The sequence below is a fragment of the Euleptes europaea genome, chromosome 11 (assembly GCF_029931775.1).
Source record: "Euleptes europaea isolate rEulEur1 chromosome 11, rEulEur1.hap1, whole genome shotgun sequence".
Lineage (NCBI taxonomy): Eukaryota > Metazoa > Chordata > Lepidosauria > Squamata > Sphaerodactylidae > Euleptes > Euleptes europaea.
The window spans coordinates 52,038,467-52,061,392 of record NC_079322.1 but is presented as its reverse complement, the minus strand read 5'-3'; the positions used below and the strand labels follow the sequence as shown (position 1 = coordinate 52,061,392).

At 42.5% G+C, this 22,926-nt stretch overlaps 1 protein-coding gene across 1 annotated transcript in view; it reads left to right on the top strand.

Moving 5' to 3' along the window:
- Nucleotides 1-22,926, top strand: part of VPS50 (VPS50 subunit of EARP/GARPII complex) — a 98,546-nt gene that overhangs the window by 42,643 nt on the left and 32,977 nt on the right. The window contains exons 16-21 of the mRNA XM_056857582.1: nucleotides 9-107; nucleotides 3,982-4,072; nucleotides 5,777-5,953; nucleotides 12,290-12,408; nucleotides 13,949-14,055; nucleotides 22,000-22,121. Coding sequence (XP_056713560.1) covers nucleotides 9-107; nucleotides 3,982-4,072; nucleotides 5,777-5,953; nucleotides 12,290-12,408; nucleotides 13,949-14,055; nucleotides 22,000-22,121 — 715 coding nt within the window. The remainder of the gene's footprint in view (nucleotides 1-8; nucleotides 108-3,981; nucleotides 4,073-5,776; nucleotides 5,954-12,289; nucleotides 12,409-13,948; nucleotides 14,056-21,999; nucleotides 22,122-22,926) is intronic.

Below are 22,926 nucleotides of genomic sequence, written 5' to 3'. Positions count from 1 at the left end.
TTTTACAGACTGATGCAAGTTGGAGAAGAATTCTGTGGCAGCAAGTCAGAAGTTTTGCAAGAATCAGTTAGAAAACAAAGTGTTAATTATTTCAAGAACTATCACAGGTAAAACTGACCACACTGCAGGGGTTATATTCACTTTTAAAATAATAATTATAATGTTTTTAATTGAAAAAAAACTATTTTCATAAATCTTATTTTTTGAAAATGGCACATGATGGTTAACTACAGTGGAAATTTGATGTTTTATTGTAGTATATTTTGTTACTGTAAAGTAATTTTCCCCATTCTTCATAGTACCTGTATCCCACCTACCTCCCTGCTACATTTTATCCTGCCTTCCCTCCAAAATTCTCAGAGTGGAGATGGCTCTCCTCTTTCATTTTCCCCTCACAATATGTGAGCTTGATTAGGCTGAGGGAGACTAGCCAAGCTTCATGAGGATTTGAACCTGAATCTATCAGGTCCTACTCCAACATATTAACCATTATATATACCAAGGGGCTTTCAAGGACCATTGCTCATTATCTGTATATCTAATTCCCAAGTGTGCCCTCTGCCTGAGGATACTTACGCAGATAGGGGATACACTTCCCCCTACATGTTTTTCTGCAGACTCGGGACCCCCTGAGGCTGCACAAAAATCTGAAATTAAAAATCAAATGGGGGGCTAAATCCCCCCCTTTTTAAAAAGTGTTGTCTGCACATGCTCTTTAATGCTTCACTTTTATGCTCTTGTAAAATAAAGCACCTGAGGTGGCTTTTTTTTAAAGAGGTTAGTATATAAAACATATGCCTAAATTTAAGGGTCAAATTAAATGCAATAGCAGCATCTTTGTTCCAGAACTCTATTAAGAACTAGAAGAAACTCCCATCAAATGAGTAATCAGCAGCCTGATCAAAAGCATTTAAACAGATCAGATCACCTTCAATAAGAGGAAAGATCCACAATCTTTCTTAAGGGTTACAGCTGGTCTAAGCAATGCATTTCAATCTGATTCACAGATTCTGATCCAGGAACTACTGTGCATATAGTACTACTTAAATCTCCAGTGCTTATTGGGTTTTTTTCTGGGGGGTTTTCAACCCTATTAATGAAGAATTAGATCAAGAATATTGAATGTGTGTGTATGTGTACATTATATATTTGTGTGTATAGATTAAACAATTGTTGTAATAACTGCATTTGCAGAAAAGATGAGAATACAATACTACAAACGTTCTATCTGTTCAACCCTTGCTGATATAAGTAGTTATATGGGCAGGGGAGAGCAATGGTTGATAATTGTTAGACAAATAAACTTAGTCCAGGTTCTTTTGGCTAATCTGAGCAAATAGTCCTCAGTGGTGACCATTGGATACTGATGTTGAGTGGGTGCTCTAATGATTTGTTTAGTTAGCGGCATCTCCATAGCCTATTGAAGGTGAAAAGGTGCACTATTCATGTATTATACCCTGAATCACATAATGTTCTTAAGAGATTTAGGCTTTTCTAGTAACAGCACATACAGTTCTTGTTTTCCATTGTGTGCTTAATAAGAAAATGTTAAATGCTTTTGAAGATGCATTAGTACATAAAAGCTATCCTCTGTGGGAACTGTTCAGAGAGCATGGTTTTTCAATTGTTCATCTTGACATATGTGAACAAGTGGGCTGTTGATGTTGTAATGCGAACTTTAAACTATAATGTAGGTAGGGCATCATGAACACTAAAGGGAAGACTGAGTGCATAAAGCATATTAATGGGAAGGGCCATTATTTTTGATAGTTAAGTGTTAGTAGGTGTACCATTTGTGGAGGGTCAAAGTGGTAAAGAATTCTAGAAGGCTCTGATTTGATTTGGTGGTGGCAAAACTAGGTTATGATTTTCTTGAGGAAGAGGATCATATCTGATATCCAGAAAATTGAGAGTTAGGACATTAATTTAGGAGATTTCTTGTTCTGCTTCAATGGCATTGCAGCTTCTTGCTTGGAATCATGGGTTGGATCCAAGGATCTGTTTCACTAAAGGTGGAGCCTTCCTTCAGGATGAGTAGCCTTAATCTGATGGAACCGTCTTCTTCCACTGAAAGAGGATTCCTTGCATCAGAGGAAGGGTCCCCTGCTAGTGAAACAGAACCTTTCAATCCAACCCTCTAGCCCAACTCGGGACGCAGAATGAATTCCTGATTGTGCCCTGTGGTTTGTTTTCAAAAGCCAGCATGGTTTAGTGGATAAGAGGCTGCCTTTGTTTTCCAGCATGGTGGAGAGGTTAAGAGTGGTGGAATTTAATCTGGAGAACCGGGTTTGATTCCCCACTCCTCCATGCGAGCGGCAGACACTAATATGGTGAACTAGATTTATTTCCCCACTCCTCCACCTGAAGCCAGCTGGGTGACCTTGGGCTAGTCACTCTCTCTCAGCCCTGCCTACCTCACAGGGTGTCTGTTGTAGGGAAGGGAAGGTGATTGTGAGCCAGTTTGATTCTTCCTTAAGTGGTATAGAAAGTCGGCATATAAAAGCCAACTCTTCTACTACTACTACTTTTCTGCCTCCGTTGGTAATTAAGCTCAATAACTTTTGTTCCATCTTTTTGCTTCAAACTTTGGAATCCATTGGCACACTGAACCATCTGTGACTGCTGTGTTGCTCACTGCTTACATTGTTGCTTTTATATATCAGTGGCAGTGCACTTGTTGACTAGTTAATGATTTCTTTAAAGGTGAATGAGACTGTTGTTTACTGCACCTTTTGAAAACTATGCTTCCTCACTTTTTTTTTTTTTTGCAGAGTGACTGGAATTGCAATAATTCTGTACACGTGGCTTCTTGCAGTGTGCCAACAATAATTATCATGTTTATGTAGCAATGTTTATGTAGTTATACAGTGATTTCATAGGATGATTGGGAAGTAGTGACTGCTGCATTTCTTGTTGAGAATAAGGGTGATGGCTTTTTTTTAAAAAAAGCTTTGAGGCGCCCTTGCGGAGAATCCGTAATTGCTACTAAATTTCTCTCTCTCACACATTGTCCTTTTCTTCAGTTTTCTGATAGAACTATTTAGACATATTTTTCAAAAGGCCAGCTTCTGACAGTTGAACAACATGGCTATTTTATTATTCAATACTAAACAAAGGAAAAACGTGGAATGGATGTTTTAATGTGTGCATGAAATAGAAGAGGACAGCTATTTGTTAAGGGTTCTTCTTTAAGCAAAGTGTACAAGTAACTTTTTGGGAGATGGCTACCTATATTGCCCTGCAAGATGGTGAGACAAATATTCTTACCTGGCTTTACTCTTTTCTCCAGATTTCTGAATGTGGTACAGTTTTCCTCACTACTTAGCAGGATAATGCAAACAACAGAAGCAAGATGTACTAAATCTAAGAGGGGGCAGCCAGTTTCTTCACATTTGGTGACTTCTGGCTACAGTTCTTTCCAGAGAAATGTTTAAAAAATGTAAAAAAAAAATTATTTTGGAAGCCAGATAAATTATGCAAAGTGAACTATACAGCTGCAGGCTTAATTTGCAGGATTAGGACCGCAGAGTTTGTTGCACAATATGCCTTTTTCTAGTAGAGGGGAAACACTGTTGCATCCACTGCGCTGCTCTGCAGAGCACGTTGCCCACTTGGTGAAGCCTGCTTCTCAGTGCTGTTTGCACCTAACTGTACATATATATATTGTTTGTCAGTTCCACTGCAACATGGACGAGCTACAATTAGTTTTACAACAGCCAGCATCTAAAGGGTTGTTGTTCCATCTCACCCAGTTCTCTGTGTTTGTTCATATCTGCAGGGCGTCCAGCTTGTGGTGCGTATGATAGAGTGAGGGATGTACATAATTCCTTTGATTACTGTCATGAAATTAGAGGGGGAAATATCAAAGGGAAGCACAACTGCACTCCAGTTATAACTTTTTCCCAATGTGACAGTTTTCTGTTCATTTATTCACTGTGTAGGAGGAGTGTGCTTTTGCTGACATGACATGTTTTGTTTCAGAACGCGCCTCGAAGAGCTACGAATGTTCTTAGAGAATGAAACATGGGAGCTTTGCCCTGTTAAATCAAGCTTCAGCATACTTCAACTGCATGTAAGTGTCAACCACGTTAAAAGTTTGGCAAAGGATGCATGTATGGCCTTGCTGCACTAGGGCTTTCTAACCTTTTCCTGTTACACCATTTTGCTGCAGGAATTTCCTGGGTGGTCCCCCCCCCCCCCCCCGGTAGCAGGGGTAAAAGCAACTGAAGGGAGGGATGAATTCCCATCAGGAATTCAGAGGAGAAAGAGTCGAGAAGGGTCCCCTTTTCCCGTATGAGGATATTCCTCTTTCAATCTCAGCCCCAGCGGCTGCTTTTATAAAATACAAAGTCTCTCAAAGGAATTGCAGAAAAGCATGTTTCAGCCCTTGCGTTTCAACTGAAGTCACTTGTGTACAATCAAAGTTGGCTTGACAGCAGTGGCTCAAAGTGAGACCTAAGTATAAAGATACAAAGAATACTATTGAGTTAATGTAATTCTCACACTTGATAGCCCAAGAGCAGTTCTCTTTGGTTGCATAAAAATCACAGCGGGAGAAGCAAAAGCATAAAGGAGGGGGGTTGGAATGAAGTTTCAACAAGTCCCATAGGAATAAGTTTAGAATTTGACTTTTGTCTGTCTAGTTCTGTTTTGGGTTGCACAGAGTCCTTAAATCTCTGTGTGTGTCTCTGTCTCTTGGCTGACTGATATGTTACTGGACTGATATAGGGGCCATTTTGATTGTAGATTACTTTGTTCACTTTTATTACCAGACAGCGGAGAGCATGCCATCCGGTTTCTCTTTTACAGATATTACCGGAGCAGCAAGAAATCTAACTGCTCTGATAATGTATGACTAGGATCTTGGAGTAAATATGAGCACATCTACAGTTCAGTTCACCTGGCCAAAATCAGCCTTGCTCCAAACTGAAAACTACACTTGGTTTTTAGTATAGCCACCACTCATCATTTTGGTTGTTTATGGTCAGCACCCCAATCTGAGTATTGTACTTTTGTGGGTTCTGAAGATATTCATAATGGAAACGATTTTTAAAATTCTTTGTCTGTGCTTTCAGTATGAATCCTGTTCTATTTATAATGCGGTGGGTGATATACTTAACACCAGAAAAGAGATGTGTCAACCAGGTTTGTTGAAAAGCACTCTTGGTGGCCTGTTGCAAGCTGCAATTCCATGCACAGTAATGTCCTTTTAAAGCATACGTGTTAGAGACCATATGTCCAGCTAGCTGTGCTCCTCGAATATCTCTTTGTGGGTGTTAGGAAGCCTTTGGGAATAGTATGGGATACAGCATAGGAAGCTGTTGCTCTGGGGTGAGAGTTCATGAAGCTTAGAGACACCCTCTCCACCTTTACATGAGTGGAATTGTCTTCTGATTGGGTAAGGGCAGTTGTGGATGCAGTCCTACAGTTTTGCAATTGTCGCATGTAAAATAGCTCTGAAAGGAGGGACATTATTTCACAGAGTTCATTTTTAAAAATTTGATCACTTAATTCATCACAGTACTTCACTAATTAACTTAACCTATGTTTCTGAACGAGTTTCACTTCAAAATACAGAACACGTTTTGTCTGAGGTAACTGGCATTAAGTTTATACAAGCATCAAATGAACCCTTAAGTAAAATTTAAGAACAGAAGTCTTGTTAGCTAGATGGAAAACATTGTAGCATTTGACCAGAAGCTGCTTTTTAATAATAATGAGCTGTCTTTAAACAACATGGCCGAATGTTCCGGTTTTGTTCTCTTTATATTAATAGGAATTTAAGTTCATGGCCCAGTCACGTTCTCCTTCTGTCTCACCGAGCAAGCAGCCTGCTTCAGAAATAGAAAGAACCGTAACGCTGTTTGAGCAGTACTGTAATGGAGGAAACCCGTTTGAAATCCCAGCCGACAACAAGGATGATGAGACTGAAGATGTCCTGGCTTCTAACGGGGTATGAAAACACTCTTTGTGGTGTGTTTGGGATGCCATATTCTTAATGGTTATTTTTTTTACATTCGAATTTTCAAACCATGACATCTGCTCCACAATTCTATGCCATTTCTAAACTCAGTAAACCAAGGTGTGTTTTTATTTAAACCGCTAATATCAAGCTTCATGCACTAAACATGCTTGTGGTGGAATGGATCAATAGTGTTCAGCCAAGCCCAGTGTTCCGGAGTTTTTTATAAGCAGTGCTTTACATTAAGAAAAGAAACAGGGAAATAGGATTTGAAATTGCCCTGTTAAGTTTCTAACTACTTTTTCTTCTGTGCAGGTAAAATAGGTCTTATTTTAATGTCAGTATGTCTAGCTCCCTGTGGTTTATTAGGGAATTGACATTACAACTTGATTGATCTGTGGCTTTTGAACAAAGATTCCATTTGGGAAGCTAAAATCATAGTTGTTTTTTTTTTTAATCTACTGGTAATTTTGAAAGAAGAAATGCACTTAAAAGACTAGCCTTCAGTCTTAACGAATTTGTCAGTCCAGTTTTAGGCTACCGGGTTAGGGGTGGGAAGAGGAGAATGATCTTCTAACAGATCTTGGAAATAACTTTAAGAACAATCTTTCTGGTAGTTTCAGAGCATTTGGGGGAATTGGCCGTGTTTTTAGAGGAGGATATATTGCAATCTTTAATCTTGTGGTACAGCAGTAGACTATTGGAATCTGGTCAAATTGGACTATTCCCACCCAATTCCTTTTCTTTTGGCAGTATCAGAGTACTGTAATTGGATGAGGGGAGATGGTCCCATTTCAGATGAGATTCTCACAGTTGGAGTCTAACAGATATTACATTTAAGTTCAAGGAGCAGTTCCTTCCAGATTGGATTGGGCATTAGCTATTTATCCGCCATTGTTTTAATAATAATTTTTGTGACCAGAATGCTTTACAACTTTATATATTTCTCTAGTAATCTTGTGTGAGATGGGTTAGGCCTGGTCTAAGAGGTCAGGAGGTGTGAGAGAGTGCAGCAGATATGTCACAGGAGTTTTCTGAACACATATTTATTTAATTCATTTTTTCCCCGCCGTGATGGGCAGATTAGGTCCCGCCTCTCCCTAGGAGCAACCAATGAGCGCTGATTAGGGCTGTTGAATTAAAAAAAATTCGGTATAGTTCGGATTCGGCTGAATTCGGCCCGTTTAGATTTGGGATATGCCGAAGTCCGAACTCCCCCACTTCGGGTCTGTGTAATTCGGCGGGAATTCAAAGTTCGGGGAAAAAATTCGGCCGAATAAAGCCATTAAAAACACAACCGTGCCTTTCCGCGGCTCTGGGAGGGCATTTTTGGGGGTAGAGGTCCCAAACTTTCAGAGGAGCTTCAAAGGACCCTTCTTGCCAGACCCCCCCAAGTTTTGTAAAGATTGGGTCGGGGGGGGGCTGAGATATGGGCCCCGAAAGGGGTCCCCCCCACCCTTAATGTGCATCTCTGAGCAGAGCTTGCCGCCCAGGCACAAAGCTCCCAGCCCCGACAAACAGCTGATGAGAGCAAGGGCGGGGCAGGTGCTAAGAACTTTGCAAAGCAACACAACTGCAAAGCAACACCTTTGCAAACATGCAAAGGGCGGGGCAGGTGTGAAGAATTTTGCAAAACAATACAACTGCAAAGCAACACAAGCACGCAATGCAACACCTTTGCAACAGTGCAAAGCAACACCTGACACCTGGGAGTTTGCAAACCATGGAAAGGGACAGAGGCAGCTAGCTATGCATAATGAGCAGGAGGGGGTGGAATTTCTCCTTTTGCATTGGACTTGGGACCAGGCAGATGCATTCTTTAAGTCACCATTTGAAAACCAGTTTTGAGCAAGCATCAAAATAACCTAACTGATCTTATGAATGAGGGAAAACCTGAAGACATAAAAATGAAGCCCCCCCTCAAACCAGGGAGAGAGAGACTGGAGGGGGAACACACACCCCAGGCAGAACCGGCAAAAGCCCCCTTTGGCTTCCCCCCCCACCCACAGAAACTGCTCGCTCCCCACACACACACAGACTCTGCTTTCCCCCCCCACACACACACAGAAAAGAAAAATTACAGATTAAAGCCCCCAAAAGGGTCTTACTGTGGCTGTCTTCTGTTCCATCAGGAGGGGCTGGGAGGCTGGGTAATCCAATATGATTCCATTTGTATCCAATATGAGATCCATATGTATGCATCTCTCGAGGGTGATCCATTCATCCCAATAGGGAAAAGGGGAAAGCCCATATCTCGGGGGGGCCTGACCCAATGTTTACAAAACTTGGGTGGTCTCTTAAGAAGCCTTGTCTGAAGCTCCGCTGAAAGTTTGGGGTCGGCACACCCAAAAATGCGCCCCCTGCAGCCACGGAAAGAGAAAAGGGGGGGAGCCGATATTTCTGCCCCCACTGAACCCATCTTTACAAAACTTGGGTGGTCTCTTAAGAAGGATTGTCTGAAGTTATGATAAAAGTTTGAGGGCTGCACCCCCCAAAAAGCGCCCCCTGCAGCCACGGAAATGGAAAAGGGGGGAGAGGAAAAAGGGGTGGAGCCCATATCTCGGGACCCCCTGACCCAATGTTTACAAAACTTGGGGGGTCTCTTAAGAAGCCTTGTCTGATGCTCCGCTGAAAGTTTGGGGTCGGCACACCGAAAAATGCGCCCCCTGCAGCCATGGAAAGAAAAAGGGGGGGAGCCCATATCTCGGTACCCCCTGACCCAATGTTTACAAAAGTTGGGGGGTCTCTTAAGAAGGCTTGTCTAAATATCCCCTGAAAGTTTGGGGTTTGTACCCCCCAAAATGCGCCCCCTGCAGCCACGGAAAGGAGCGAATGTGCACAAGCACCCCCGCACACACACACGAGGATTTCCCTCTCTCTCTCTTTCCCCAGCGGGGCCGCACATCAGCTGATTCCTCCAGTACTCAATCCTGACTGATTGGCTAGAAGAAGACCCAGCTTGGCCACCGATTGGCCGGGGGAGGAGAATGCTGCTTACTGAAGGTTATGCTGCTTACTGACGGCCCCGAATTGGCCGGATTTATTCGTGAACTCTCGAACTCGCTGAATTCGGCCTCCCCAGTTGCCCACCATTTTTGAGTTCGGTTTGTCCCGAACTAAAAACCACCGAATCAAGGGAAATTCGGCTGATTTTGAGTTCAGGCCCAACCGAATCAACAGCCCTAGCGCTGATGTAATGTTAGTGAGAGACAGTTGGAAAACAGCAGTTGGGAGTTGGCATCTAGGGAGTGAGAGGATGTCTAAGTGAAGCTGAGTCGAGAAGCAGCTTACAGCTAACTGGAAAGAAAAGTCAATTTGTTACAAATGATCCCAAATGCTGGAATAGGGAAACTGTTCAAAAGTTCTATGGAAAAGGAATCTTGTAATATCTATCTTACTTTCTTCAGTGTTATGTTTAAACCACAAATAAAAGTTTGTTTGTTGAACCTTGTGGGCTGGTTGTCTCAGGGAAAGATAGCCACCCATACACGGACAAAGGCTAATATCTAGGCCACAATACATTTGCTAGTTTTTAAGTTTTTAAGATGCCACAGATCTCTTAATTGGTTTTGCTCCTTATTTTAGAGCCTTATATCATTTGCATTATACATAGAATTCTTGTGCACTATTACATAGGGCTGTACACACACGGTATTTTTCGGGTTTCGGTTTAATAAACAAAAATTTTCAAAAAAAGCTGAATATAAGCGATTTGGCTCTTTCGAATAATCAGTTTTTCAGGTTTAGTAAATCTGAACCTGAAAAATATGGAGCGCAGTGCTGAACGCAGGGCTTCATGGAGCCCGGCATTCAGTTCTGCACCCCCTGCCCTCTCCGAAGTCCACATGGACTTCGAGGGGGCTCAGCATTCAGATCCCTGCCGCCTCTGAAGTCTGTAGACTTTGGAGATGGCAGTCAGTGGGGATCTGACTCAGCCAGCAGGTAAGCAAGGGGGGAGGGAAGTGGAGAGGAAGAGGGAAAAATGGCAGCAGGGCCAAAGCAGCCCCAAATAGTGCCAAAAAAGTGCCGTTGTTCAGGATCTGCCTTTTCAGTTCCCTTTTAATGCCACCATTTTTTAAACCGGTAACCCTCCCCCCCGAAAAGTACTGAAATGAAAATTTTCAGGTATTTTTCGGTTTGGCTTTTGCTGAATGTAAACCCCTACTGTTACATCATTGACAATTTAATGGCGTTGTCATAATTTGTAAACATAGGTGGAGTATATTCATTGTTTTATTATTTGTAGGCTCCAGATGGTTTATGTGATATTTGCACACCTATATTTTGTACCTTGTATTTTACTACTTCAATTTTAAATGGTTTATTTTCTTTTGTGTGTGTGTGGGGGGGTTGTCTGCTGCTTATACAGCTACTTCTTTGGAATTCTGTATAATACCTATCATCTCTGACCTGGATAGCCCCAGGCTAGCCTGATCTTGTCAGATCTCAGAAGCTAAGAGGGTCAGCCCTGGATAGGATGTGGATGGGAGACCTCCAAGGAATACCAGGGCCATTATTCAGAGGCAGGCAATGGCAAACCACCTCTGAATGTCTCCTGCCTTGAAAACCCTACTGGGTCGCCAATAATAATACATATAAAGTTGCTGCTAGCTGGTGGATAACTTAATTTCTATCGTGCGAATTCCTCAAGTTTTTCTTTTGTTATGCTAGAGGTGTGAATCCCCACACTCAGTGTCTTCTACAAACCTAACTCCTTGCTATTGGCCATCCCTTGCAGAAGTAGGAATCATCAACTGCCCATCAAAGGAACAGGCCAACCTGCAGGGGAGAGGTGGTGCTCCTTTAACCAGCTCCGTTAAAACCCCACTGAGCATGAAATCCCTTGCATGTCCTGTGGAGCTTAAAAAAGTGTCCATCTATAGGATGAGTGTATATGTTGGGTTTTTTCTAGCTGGTCATTGAGAGTATTAATAAAATTTGAATTTGACTATAGGATGAGAGCGAGAGCTCTACTCATGGTAAAGGACTCTTTTTCCATTGCAAGATTGTATGTGGGTACATCGTCTGCATTTTCATACAAATCAAAAGATGGTGTCAGTTTTATAATCCTAGCAGGACAGTTATTGGGACTGGCCACTAGAAGGAGCAATGCTCACATCAGCTAGCAACAAGCTGTGGTTTTCTGAAAGGGGTAATACTGTTTTTCTGTAACCTTGCTGTGGATTGTCCATGACAGTGCTGAATTGCATTCTCTTTGTTATTAAGACTGACAGATGTGGCCTTGTGCTGTGGTCGCTTCATTTTTTGTCGTTCATTGCAGGGCTGCATGCCAATCTAGAGCGTTTTGCATTAGTTAATCCTCACTGTGACATGAAAATGAATTTGTGCTGGGAGATTGGCTTCTCTGTAGTACTTGCAATACAGAACATTCTGTGAGGAGGAAATTAGAACGCTGGAAACAAAATGAGTTATGTACATGTTTTCCTTAAACTTGATTGAAAAAAAGATTTGCAGACATTATAAATGGATTCATTAATCTTACATGTAGCATCTTAGTTTTCTTTTTTTTGGAAGCACTGGGCTAGCTTTTTTAAAAAAAATTAAGGTGGTTTGCAATTGATTACCATTTAACAGTATCTTATATTTCGATCAAAGTTTCAATTACAATATTTCTCTTGCTTAAAGGAAGCAGTTGATGGAATATTTTAAAGAATAGAATGTTGATTACAATGTGCTTATTTGTATTTTCATTTCTAGTTCAGCACACTGGTGGCTCAGGTTGGGCAGCAGAGGTTTAAAAGTCACAATACCTATGTTGGCTTATATATCTCTGTGTTAGATCCAGACCATAGGGTTCGTCTTACTTCGAGATACCTTTGGCTCATACTTCGTGTCTGGGGAAAGGAGCTTCTACTCATACAAAGGAGGACATTTTCTTCAGTTCTCCATTCTCACTACATCACACCCTGCCCTGTTCCTGAAAGGCCCCAACCCCCACAAGTTACTATTTGGGGAGAGCACAGAGAGCTACAGCAGGAAAGAAAAATATTCCACTCTTAGCCCTTTGGCTCCATCCCTATATCTATATAATATATATTTTGCATTGTTCGCTAAGTAGAGAGATTATATTGTTTTTTGCTGTTGAGAAACCTGTGATACTGTTGTTGTGTCCCCTCCTGCCAAGCTCTTGCCTTGTTTAGAAGCATTTTTTCCATTCACCAGGAGGGCAACATGAAAAGCATGACCTTACTTGAAATTGCTTTGCTCAGAGCAGAGAATTAAAGTTTAAGGACTATTGAAGGATCTTTCATGAGTTCCAAGTCACTGTGAAGAAACTGTAAGCTCTTCCAATTTATCTTGATGTAGTATGAGTCGGACGAGCAGGAAAAGAGTGCCTATCAAGAGTATGACAGCGACAGTGACGTTCCTGAAGAACTGAAAAGAGACTATGTCGATGAACAGACTGGAGATGCCCCAGTGAAAAGGTATCTTGAACCACATTTTTAGCCTCTTATAGTGCTTTCTTACTGTGCGTTGAATTCAGTGTCAACTCACATGGTTGAATGCAGACTTTGCTCTCTTGAAGGAGTTCATTCCACATCGATTTTTTTTTTGCTGTGAATCACACATATTCACCTGCCATGGGAGACCTGCACATCGCAGAGGGATCTGGGGCATTCTGTGTTTAAAAAGATGGACGACAGGTCATAGAATCATAGAGTTGGAAGGGACCACCAGGGTCATCTAGTCCAACCCCCTGCTCAATGCAGGAAATTCACAACTACCTCCCCCACACACACCCATAGTGACCAGAAGATGACCAAGATGCCTTCCCTCTCATCATCTGCCTAAGGTCACAGAATCAGCATTGCTGACAGATGGCCATCTAACCTCTTCTTAAAAACCTCCAGGGAAGGAGAGTTTACCACCTCCCGAGGAAGCTTGTTCCACTGAGGAACTGCTGTAACTGCTAGAAAATTCTTCCAAATGTCTAGACGGAAACTCTTTTGATTTAATTTCAACCCATTGGTTCTGGTCCGACCTTCTGGGGCATGGCTGTTGGATGTCTATGATGGACATAATCCCCTTTATTTCTGTTTGGTGTGTGTGCACCAATGGCAGCGAATGACCAATCAGGACCCATGAAAACCTGAAGGAGCCAATAAGGAGTGGGAGAGAGAAATCTGTTAAACTGTTAGTGTAGTCAGATAGGATTTGTGTCTCCAGAGGGTTAGATTGGAGAAACCATGTCTCAGGAGACTCTATAGATCTCAGAACCTGGCTTTTGGGAGAAAGCAGGCTAATTTCAGTGAATACCTTCAGAGGAGACTTGTTGTCTCAGCCTGGTTTTCAGGGAAAGCAAGTTGCTTTTAGTGAGTACTATTTAAAGTAGTAAGTTTAGGGTTAGAGGTTGGCTTTTTGTTGTGATGAGTCATGGTTACCTCTATATGGTTTCGTGGTAGCAGTAATTACAGAACACTTTTATGAGGTTTTAGTATAATTGTCCTCATTTTTGGTTGAAAGGCTAGTACAGAGCTAGGCACCCCTCCTCCCTGGACACGTGGCAATAGTGGTACACCAGATAATTTTGCTCAGAACCCACGGCTAGACCCCCACTCAAGTTACTGAGGCCCCAATACTGTGGTGCAGGCGAAGGCAACTGGCACAGCTTGTGCCTGTCATTGCTTCTCAGACCTACCAACGGAGTCCAAGGTGATTCCCTGAGATGCTGGCATCTGTCACTGAGACTTGGTTGGCCAATTATAACTTTTGTCTCCTCCCCCACCCCCGTTTTGTTTGCTGGCACACTAACATCTTCACAGGTGCTTGACTATTATAAACTTAAAAGTCCAGTTGTTCTTTCCTCCAGTCCCTATGATCCAGAAATGGGGCAAGATATATTATTACCTTTTAATAATGATTTTATGCTAATTTATTTGTATCCTGGCATAAACAAAAAATAAGTGATATTGCTTACCATCAATCATTCGTTTAGCATTTATAATTTATGTGTTTTCCACCTAGTGTTTCCCGAGAAACCCTGAGGATCAAGAAGCGATCAGATTATTGCCTCAGCAAGGTGAATGCACCCATTTTAACCAACACTACACTTAATGTTATAAGACTTGTTGGTAAGTGAACTTGTTCCTTGGCTTAATTTTTTTGGTGCATACTCCTTATTGTATCTGTATGTGAGTGTTAAAGGTTATAAAGATAGGTATAGTAGGGAACTGATATTCTAAATTAAGTAAATAAAATACATATGTATGAAAATGATATTTGTTTTAATGGGATGTTATGTCCAAGTTCTGTTGAGTTCTGTTGCTTCACTGGAAATGGAGTTGGGGAGAGGAGAAAGCATTCTATGTAAAAAGTAATGTTTACAAATCGATTTGTAATGTTCCTTTGTAATTGTATAGTCACTGAAAAGAAATTATGATTAAATGGTTACGTTGACTTTGGACTAAATGGGCTTGGGTACGCCTTTCTCTTAGTTTCAGTTCCACATGTAAAATAGAATTCAGAAGTCTTGCAAAATTGGACAAGGTAAAGATTATAAAAATTTACAGTCATTCAATTAACACAAGGATTCTCTAGGAACAAATGAACAAAGAGGTATGCTGTTTTGCTGTCCACTTCTTTCATGTCTATGTGGGTTAGACCCAGTCAGTTTTTCCTCTTAATCTCACTAAATTCCTCTTCTTACTACGGTGCCCATCCCAATGGCGTTTGTCTTGGCAGATCCCATGGTCCGCAGCATAGCCTTTTGTGGGGGTCAGAGGGGACCACCCTCTTGAACTGCTTAACCTAAGTCATGAAGACTAGTGGATGAAAACATAAAAATGAAAGGACAAGCATTTGCACTTCATGTGCACTTTGTTCGTGTCACTGTTTTCATAATCACTGTGGGTCGTCCTGTCAATTCTCTAGTGGTAAGATTGCCTCGATGTCAGCCATTTAACTATATGCAGGCTGTTGGTACAAATTAAGCTCTGTGCTTGAATCAGGGCATCTAACCTTCCTTCTTCTACCTTCCAAACCTTACAAGATGTCAAGAGGGAAAAATGGAAGACCCTCAAGGAAAATTCATTGCCTACATATAGACTGTTGTGGGTACCCCTGAAATGGCAGGTGTAACGTTTTAATGGAAGCAAGGAAGTGTTACCATCCTGTTGTTCGGTTGCAATGCCTGCTACTTGGCTTAAGAGATAAGAGACGAATTTGGGAGTTTAGTTTGTCTAATCGATCCACTGGACAAATGTGTGTTTCGGGCTTGGAGCATCCTTCAGTATTGGGGGCGGGGTGGTTGATTGGTTACTTTTTTGTAGTATTTTTATTTTATTTTAAAAGTTACCACTTGAAGTCATTAACTTAATCTATAATGTGGGCAAATCGATTTTCATCTCATGGACACAGGGAACATAATTGAATTGTTTTATATGGATGTTCATTTTCATGCATCTTTGTCTGCCTTGTTCTTCCCAAGCTCTTACCATTTTTTCCAAGAGTAATGATGTTTCAGTATTTGTTAACTTGACCTGATGGGCAGAGCTGCTGCGCTTTGAGTCTTCTGGGACACTGCTGTAGTATGTTAATAAACATCACCCAATAGGTGTTGGCCAACTCATGCTATCTTTTGCTGAACTAATAGCCTGCTGACGCATCTGTTTGCTTGAATATTCAGAATTACCATCTACAAATCTGAACAGGCACTTTGATTTTTGTTGTACTTCACAATGTTTAGATGAACTTGGCTGAGGTTTATGTTGTTCAGCAGTTACAAGCCAAAATATTTAAGCAAAGTCCCTGGTGCCCAAAGCTCAACTTTTAAAAAGTGATAATTTTACTCAAAAGCTTCTATAACAGATAGCACTAAATAGGCTGTGGTTACATGGCAGAGCATTGTTCCAGAGATGTGGTTTGTGCTGGTTTGTGTTTATGAAATCTGAAAGGAATCCATCACCTTAGTCAGAGATGACTGACTCCTGGCCCTCAGATTGGATTCACCCTGATGGCTCCTAGCAAATTTAATCAAGTGCAACTCTTCAGGAAAAGGAGAAAAATCAAGTTGTAAGAAATGAAAAACATTTTAATTTCATATCTCTTTTGGATTTAGTATGTAGCACCACACCTTCTAATACAAAAATGGCCAGCCTCGGTTATAACCGTGTAAGCAGCAAAAATTAGGCAACCCACAATCCAAGGTAGAGAGGGTTTTGCATTCTTGGGACATCCCCATGTATGCAGAAAAATATGGCTTTGTAAATTAACCATAAGTCATGGACTACCGAGGGCCACGGAGAGTCATTTAAAGGAGAGTGGGGAATTAGCCTGTCAGCCCAGACAGCTTTACAATCCTGGCAGGGGAGATTACAGGGATGGGAGGATCTCCAAACTGGTTTCTTCACCAACTATTCCTTGTGGGCCCCAATTTGTGTACGTAATCTATAAGCTTAGTTGCAATAGACACTGTGTTACCTGGCACTTGAATATCCAGAATGCTCACTTAACTGGCATCGGCCAGGTGGCAAGCTCTTTGCCTCCCAGCCATCATACTCCCATACCCGTCCCAACACTGCCAACCAGCTTGATATTAATAGCCTTCTTCCACCTAGTGCTGGCAACCGGCATCATTCTTGGGGGTTTCCCTTCACCCCGGCCTGCTTTGAGCTGTTGGGAATCAGCTGTGCTGGAGGGTGCCCAGGCAGCTGATCCACATGTCTCCTTGCTATGCAGGATGGCTTTGTGTCTCAAGAGGAAGAAGGGGTCCCTCCAGGCTTGGCATTTGTCACTATGGCAGTCCCAACAGGATGGGGTTGAGTTGCTATGGGTTCCTCTAGGTAGGACAGTGCAATAAGCTTGAGTATTTGGAGCATTTAGTTAACTGGCAGCCCTCATTCCCCATGAACGCTAAATAACAACGCTTTACCTGGTTATTTGTATAGTTAGAATCATAGAGTTGAAAGGGACCATCAGGGTCTCTGCCTGAATACTTGCGCTCTGTAGCCAGGAAGCTCACGCTTGCTAGATCATGCTTACTTTTGTTATGGAGCCTGGTCAGTTATGAGGGGGTCCAATTGTATATCAACCAGACTTCTGTCAGATTAATAGAATTGGCCCCGGAGTTGACTATCCCTGACCTAAGATCAAGGCAGGTTAATGGGTCTGTCTTTGACTTCCAAAGTAGTTCCTGATGAACATTGTGGGAAGTTATGTTAGTGATATAAGATGCCAGCTAAATGGCCACTGTTGTGGCTTCAGGGTTGTGTTCTTCCAACGGCATTGCCTGTGAAAAGAGTGATTCTTGGACATTCTCCAACCCAGTATAAGAAGCTGCTCTCGGGAAGGGTGAAAATGCTGAAGTCCTTGTGCAAGTACACAAAGCCATTTATCTCCCTAAGAGTCTTGGATAGCAGCTATAACTTTAATTAGTGACTTTATTAAATCAGGTACTTCCAATGAGTTTAAGACAAATAACCTGACTGAAATTTGAGAGGGGAAAGCCAAGTTAGTCTGTTGCAACAAAGGGACTCATGGCTCCTTCAAGAGGCATGAACTTTTTTGAGCCTGAGTCCACATGTATCGTTCAAGTGTGCTCTGGTTCATGAAAATATATAGTACAATGCATTTGATAGTCTGTGCCATGCTGATGGATTTCTGATGTTTCTGACTGCAATTAACCATTTTGTGAAGTATTTTGGTATTTTGGCATTCTAAAACAAGGGTCTCTGGCAGAGTTTTCCCCCCATGTTTCGCTCAGTCATTGTGAACCAATTCCTTTCATAAGTGTTACAGGTCATTTGCGATAGAAAGGGTGTGAAGCATATGTAGTATGGATAAACATTTTAAAAGGCAGTGAATGTTAACCTGATTTTGGGATGACATGTAGACTTTTGCCATTGTGTATAGGCTTATGTAATCTCTTCTGCAGATGCACTGTAAAGATACACACATCTAGAATGATGTTTGTAAGGTACTGTATGGTTTATTGCACAGATGGTGTGTTGCTGTTTAATTTCAACCTAGAGCAAACCCCCCATTCTTATCTTCTTATGCACCTATAAGGGAAGATTCAAATGACTCATTCATGATCAAAACATGTAATAAGTTTATCATGAATGATATTTTCAGTTCTGATGGTAACAGCTAGCTATTGAAAAGCTGTTGTGTAGCAAACCCAATACATATTAAATGTAATTGTTACCCATGGTCATAGGAGCACTCTGTTGAATGCTTTCATTTTATTTTCTGGGTTGTTGTAAACCTATCCTTAAATACTTGGCAAAATGTGCAATATAATGAAGCTAAAAATAAAAAAAGTTGGATTTAACTGAACATAACTAGTCACACAAAGTGTAGTCTTAAAAGATTGTCCACTTAAGATGATAAAGAGTTCCTAAGAATGCTGTAAGAGCCAGGGTGGTGTAGTGGTTAAGAGTGGTGGACTCTTAATCTGGGGAACCTGGTTCGATTCCCCACTCCACCACAAGAAGTCTGTTGGGTGACCTTGGGCCAGTCACAGTACTCTCAGAACTCTCTTAGCCCATGCACGGAGGCAGGCATTGGCAAACCACCTCCAAACGTCTCTTGCCTTGAAAACCCTACGGGGTTGCCATAAGTCAGCTGTGACTTGACGGCACTTTCCACCACCAAGAATGCTGTACCAATAGCATAATGTTAGTCAAGCAAACATCTAGGTAATGCACAGTCCAAAATATGCAGTTCAGTCCTAACAATGCTTACTTGGAAGTTAGCCCTACTGACCTCTATGCAGTTCATTGTCAGGTAAATATGCATAGGCTTGCAGCCTTGAAAAGTGCATGGTTCCATACTGGGGTTGCTACAAGGTGAATGCAGAGTGTTGCATGAGAAGGGGGGGGGTTTCCCAGGTGCTCAGGTGCTGCCACCAGCTCTGGCTATGCATTGTTGGTTGCTGAGCTATTCTTAAAACAGAAATGAATGGGAAGCCTATGCTTGAGTGGAGCACTGTGTCCATCTCAGAATGAGGTGGGTCTCTGAAATGGATGCTCTCTAAAGAGTCATGAAATGGAAGCTTTGTTGGGGGCCTAGGGCAGGGGTGGGGAACCTCCGGCCCGCGGGCTGTATATGGCCCGCGACATCATTGGTGGCGGCCCGCAGACTCTCCCGCAGAAGCCGCTGCCATTGCCGCCGCTGGAGTGTGCGCAGATGGCCGGGCGAGGGGGGAACAGAAGCCAAGCGCCCGCACTCAGAATGGCCAGCGGCTTCTCCAGCGCCCTCTGGGCCTGTGCGAGCGGGAGGGCGTGGCTGGCGGGTGGGCGCGAAGGAGGCTCTGCCCCACCCCGCTCGCCTCTCACAAGCCTGAAGCTGTGCCCCACCGCCACATCCCCCCCTCGCAAGTGGGTAGGAAGGACCCCTCCCTCGGGTCAGGCCGGCCGGTGGGAGATCCCCCCCTGGGCGGGGGGCTTAGGGGCCTGGGCAAGGCAGGCACAGAGGAGCGCTGGGCTGGGCTCCCTCCCTCCTTCCCTCTACAAGTGATCTCCAGCCAATAGAGTTCAGTTCCCCTGAAGAAAATGGCCACTTTGGCAATTGGACTCTATGGCACTGAAGTCCCTCCCCAAACCCCGTCCTCCTCAGACGCCACCTAAAAAACCTCCCACTCATGGCGAAAAGGAACTTGGCAACCCTAGCCTCTCCCCCCCCCCCGCAGGGAGATCTATGTCTGGTATGGCCCCAGGATGAAGTTATAAATATGCAAGTAGCCCTTGGCATTAAAAAGGTTCCACACCCCTGGCCTAGGGTGATTGGAACTCTTTTGGATGACACACTTCTAGAGTATTAGGTGTGTTACAAGTGTATTGGCACGGTGAGGTGGAGAGAAATACCTTCCAAAGCAGGAATGAGGAATCTTTGGTTTCAGAAGGTTGTCATGCTGGCCTCAAGACTCCTTCATTGCATACCTCATTTTTACTGTACTTTGCCTTTTGTTGTAGTTCACATTTCTGTTTTCAGGGGCTTGTATGGTTATACGAAGCAGACAAAAAGGCAGATTCATAAGGTAAATTATTTTACAACTACCCTGAGGGATCCGAAAAGAAGCTTCGTTCTTCAGGCAGGCGATGTACAATGGAATATCATTTTTAAAAGCCTGTTTTATACTGGAAGCATTGAGAAGTGGTGTGACTGATTTACGATCTTTTTACGTGTCTTCTTTTTCTGGAAACATTGTTCATAGTGTTCTTTGCTTTTTTGTGGGGGGTTCTCTGTCATTTAAAAAAAGAAACAATACCGCTTATGTTGTTAGTGAACCGTCTGGTATCTTTTTGGGTACCTATTTAGTGTAGACTAGTTGCTTAAAAGTTTTAAAGAGGACAGTTGGAAAAAATTGGCATTATTTATGGAAGGAATGAAGAAGAAATGTTCTTGGAACGTGAATGGTGTCAAGATGTAGAATGATGCAGTGATAAAGAAATGTTCTTGGCATCTACAGGGAGAAGATTTTACAGTGACAAGATTTAAGGGGAAGAGTGCCTTGTATCGCCCATAGTCTCAAGTGCTGTCCTCTACCGCTCCTGTTCCATCTATTTCCCCTTCCACAGGTGCTTTAAGTCCTGGGTGTGGCAAGAAGCGTGAGCCTTTGAGGTGCGCGAGAGCTGAAGGGCTCAGCTCATGGCTTGTAATCTATGCCCCCTATGTGAGCCCGCCTTGTGAAACTAGTGCCAGCCTGGGATGTTGGATTGTACTGAACACATGAAGCTGCCTTATACTGAATCAGACCCTTGGTCCATCAAAGTCAGTATTGTCTATTCAGACCGGCAGTAGCTCTCCAGAGTCTCAGGCAGAGGTCTTTCGCATCACCTCCTTGCCTAGTCCCTTTGAGATGCCGGGGATTGAATCTGGGGGCTTCTGCATGTCAAGCAGATGCTCTGCCACTGAGCCACGGCCCCTCCTATGTGCATGTATTGTTAAAATTTTATTTTTGTATTTAGGGTGTTCTTATGTATTGTATTTATTAGTCTTATGTATTTGTTTGTGTTTAGGGTGTTCTTTATGTTCTTATGTATTTGGTAAATCATTTTGAGTGGCTCAGTTGGTAGAGCATCTGATTGGCCTGCCGAAGGTCCCAGGTTCAATCCTTGGCATCTCCAGTTAAAAGGATCAGGTAGCATGTGATGTTAAAGACTTCTGCTTTAAATCCTGAAAAGCTGCTGCCAGTCTGAGTAGACAATATTGACTTTGGACAAGTAGACTGATTCAAGATAAGGCAGGTTTATGTGTCAATATAAGTCTCCATTATGGGATTAACTAAAATATTTTGTAGCACTCTGTTGTGTTGCTGGCAAGCAAGATCAAGTTAATTCATGCCATAGTATTCCCTATTACTATATATGGGTGTGAAAGTTGGACAATGAAGAAAGCTGACAGGAATAAAGTTGATTCCTTTGAAATGTGGTGTTGGAGGAGAGTTTTATGGAGACTGGACTGCCAAAAAGACAAATCAGTGGGTTCTAGATTAAATCAAGCCTGAACTGTCTCTAGAAGCTAAACTGAGGCTGTCGTTCTTTGGTCTCATTATGAGTCACTAGAAAAGACAATAATGCTAGGAAAAGTGGAAGGTATCAGGAAAAGAGGAAGACCTACCATGAGATGAATTGACTCAATCAAGGAAGCCACAGCCCTCAGTTTGCAAGATCTGAGCAAGGCTGTTAACAATAGGATGTTCTGGAGGACACTGATTCATAGGGTCACCATATATCAGAAGCGATGTGATGGCACTTAACACACAGTATTCTGAAGGTGTTGTTCAGGACAATGTTACAGTGAGGTCAAAACCTGCCTTGTACCTCAAGAATGGGTGGCTCAGTCATGTTGACAAGGATGATTTCTGTGAATGTTGTACTAGATGATTAACCCACTACTGGTATCCCTTCAACACATACTTGCTCATCCATCGTTCCTGTGGAGGTTGTAGTATTCAAAGGTGACACAATAAGTAGCTGTGGAATTCAGTATGTAAACTTACCAAGAACACTAACGTTAATGGGAAGATTTGGCTTGGGAATCTTAACTTTTGCGGGTATTCTTTTGTCTTCAAGGCAAATACATGCAGATGATGAACATCTTAAAGCCTATTGCCTTTGACGTGATCCACTTCATGTCCCAGCTTTTTGACTACTACTTGTACGCAATATATACATTTTTTGGCCGAAATGACGCAGTAAGTAAATTAATACCATTTAATTAGTGTTTGGTGTGCAAGCAATGCCCATTATTTTTCTGGAAGGGCCAAAAAATTGCTTGATGGAGTAGGGAAGCATTAATAGTTGACCTACTGTTGAATTACTGTTGAAGTCCGGTGATTTACAAGGTCAGCAGGTTTTCAAGGCAGGATGCAAAGTAAAGTGTTATAGGGAAGCAAATCCGAGGACTAAAGAAGAACAACCTTCTGGTTTATGATACATAGGCACAGATAAAAGGGAAGCTGTGCCAGGAGAATTGATTTTTATTTCATTCAGCTTTTCAAATATGATATTACCTTAACTCAGGAAGTCTCACAGTGTGTTATAGTGAGCCTTCATAGACCAGGAGAACTACTTAAGCCACTTTTCCTTGGACAGCTGTGCTGAAGCATAGACAAAAAGGAATAATTTGGACCATACAGGCCTGTGGGTATGTTTTATAGTCTGATGAAAACTCCCATCGAGGTGCTTCAGGTAATTTAGAAATAAGCATATTTTGACATTGGTTCTAGAATTGTGGCACAAGTTGCAGAGGCATTGGCGTTGTTTTTGTTAGCCCAGTTTTAAGAGTGCAGATGGGTCATCAGTACAGTTGCCAACCTCTAGGTGGAGGCTGGAGATCTGCTGTTCCAGCTGATCAGTTCACCTGGAGAAAATGGCTGCTTTGGCAATTGGACTCTGGGGCATTGAAGTCCCTCCCCAAGCCCAGCCCTCCTCAGGCTCCACCCCCAAAATTTCCAGGTATTTTCCAACCCGGAGCTGGTAACCCTAGTCATCAGCAGG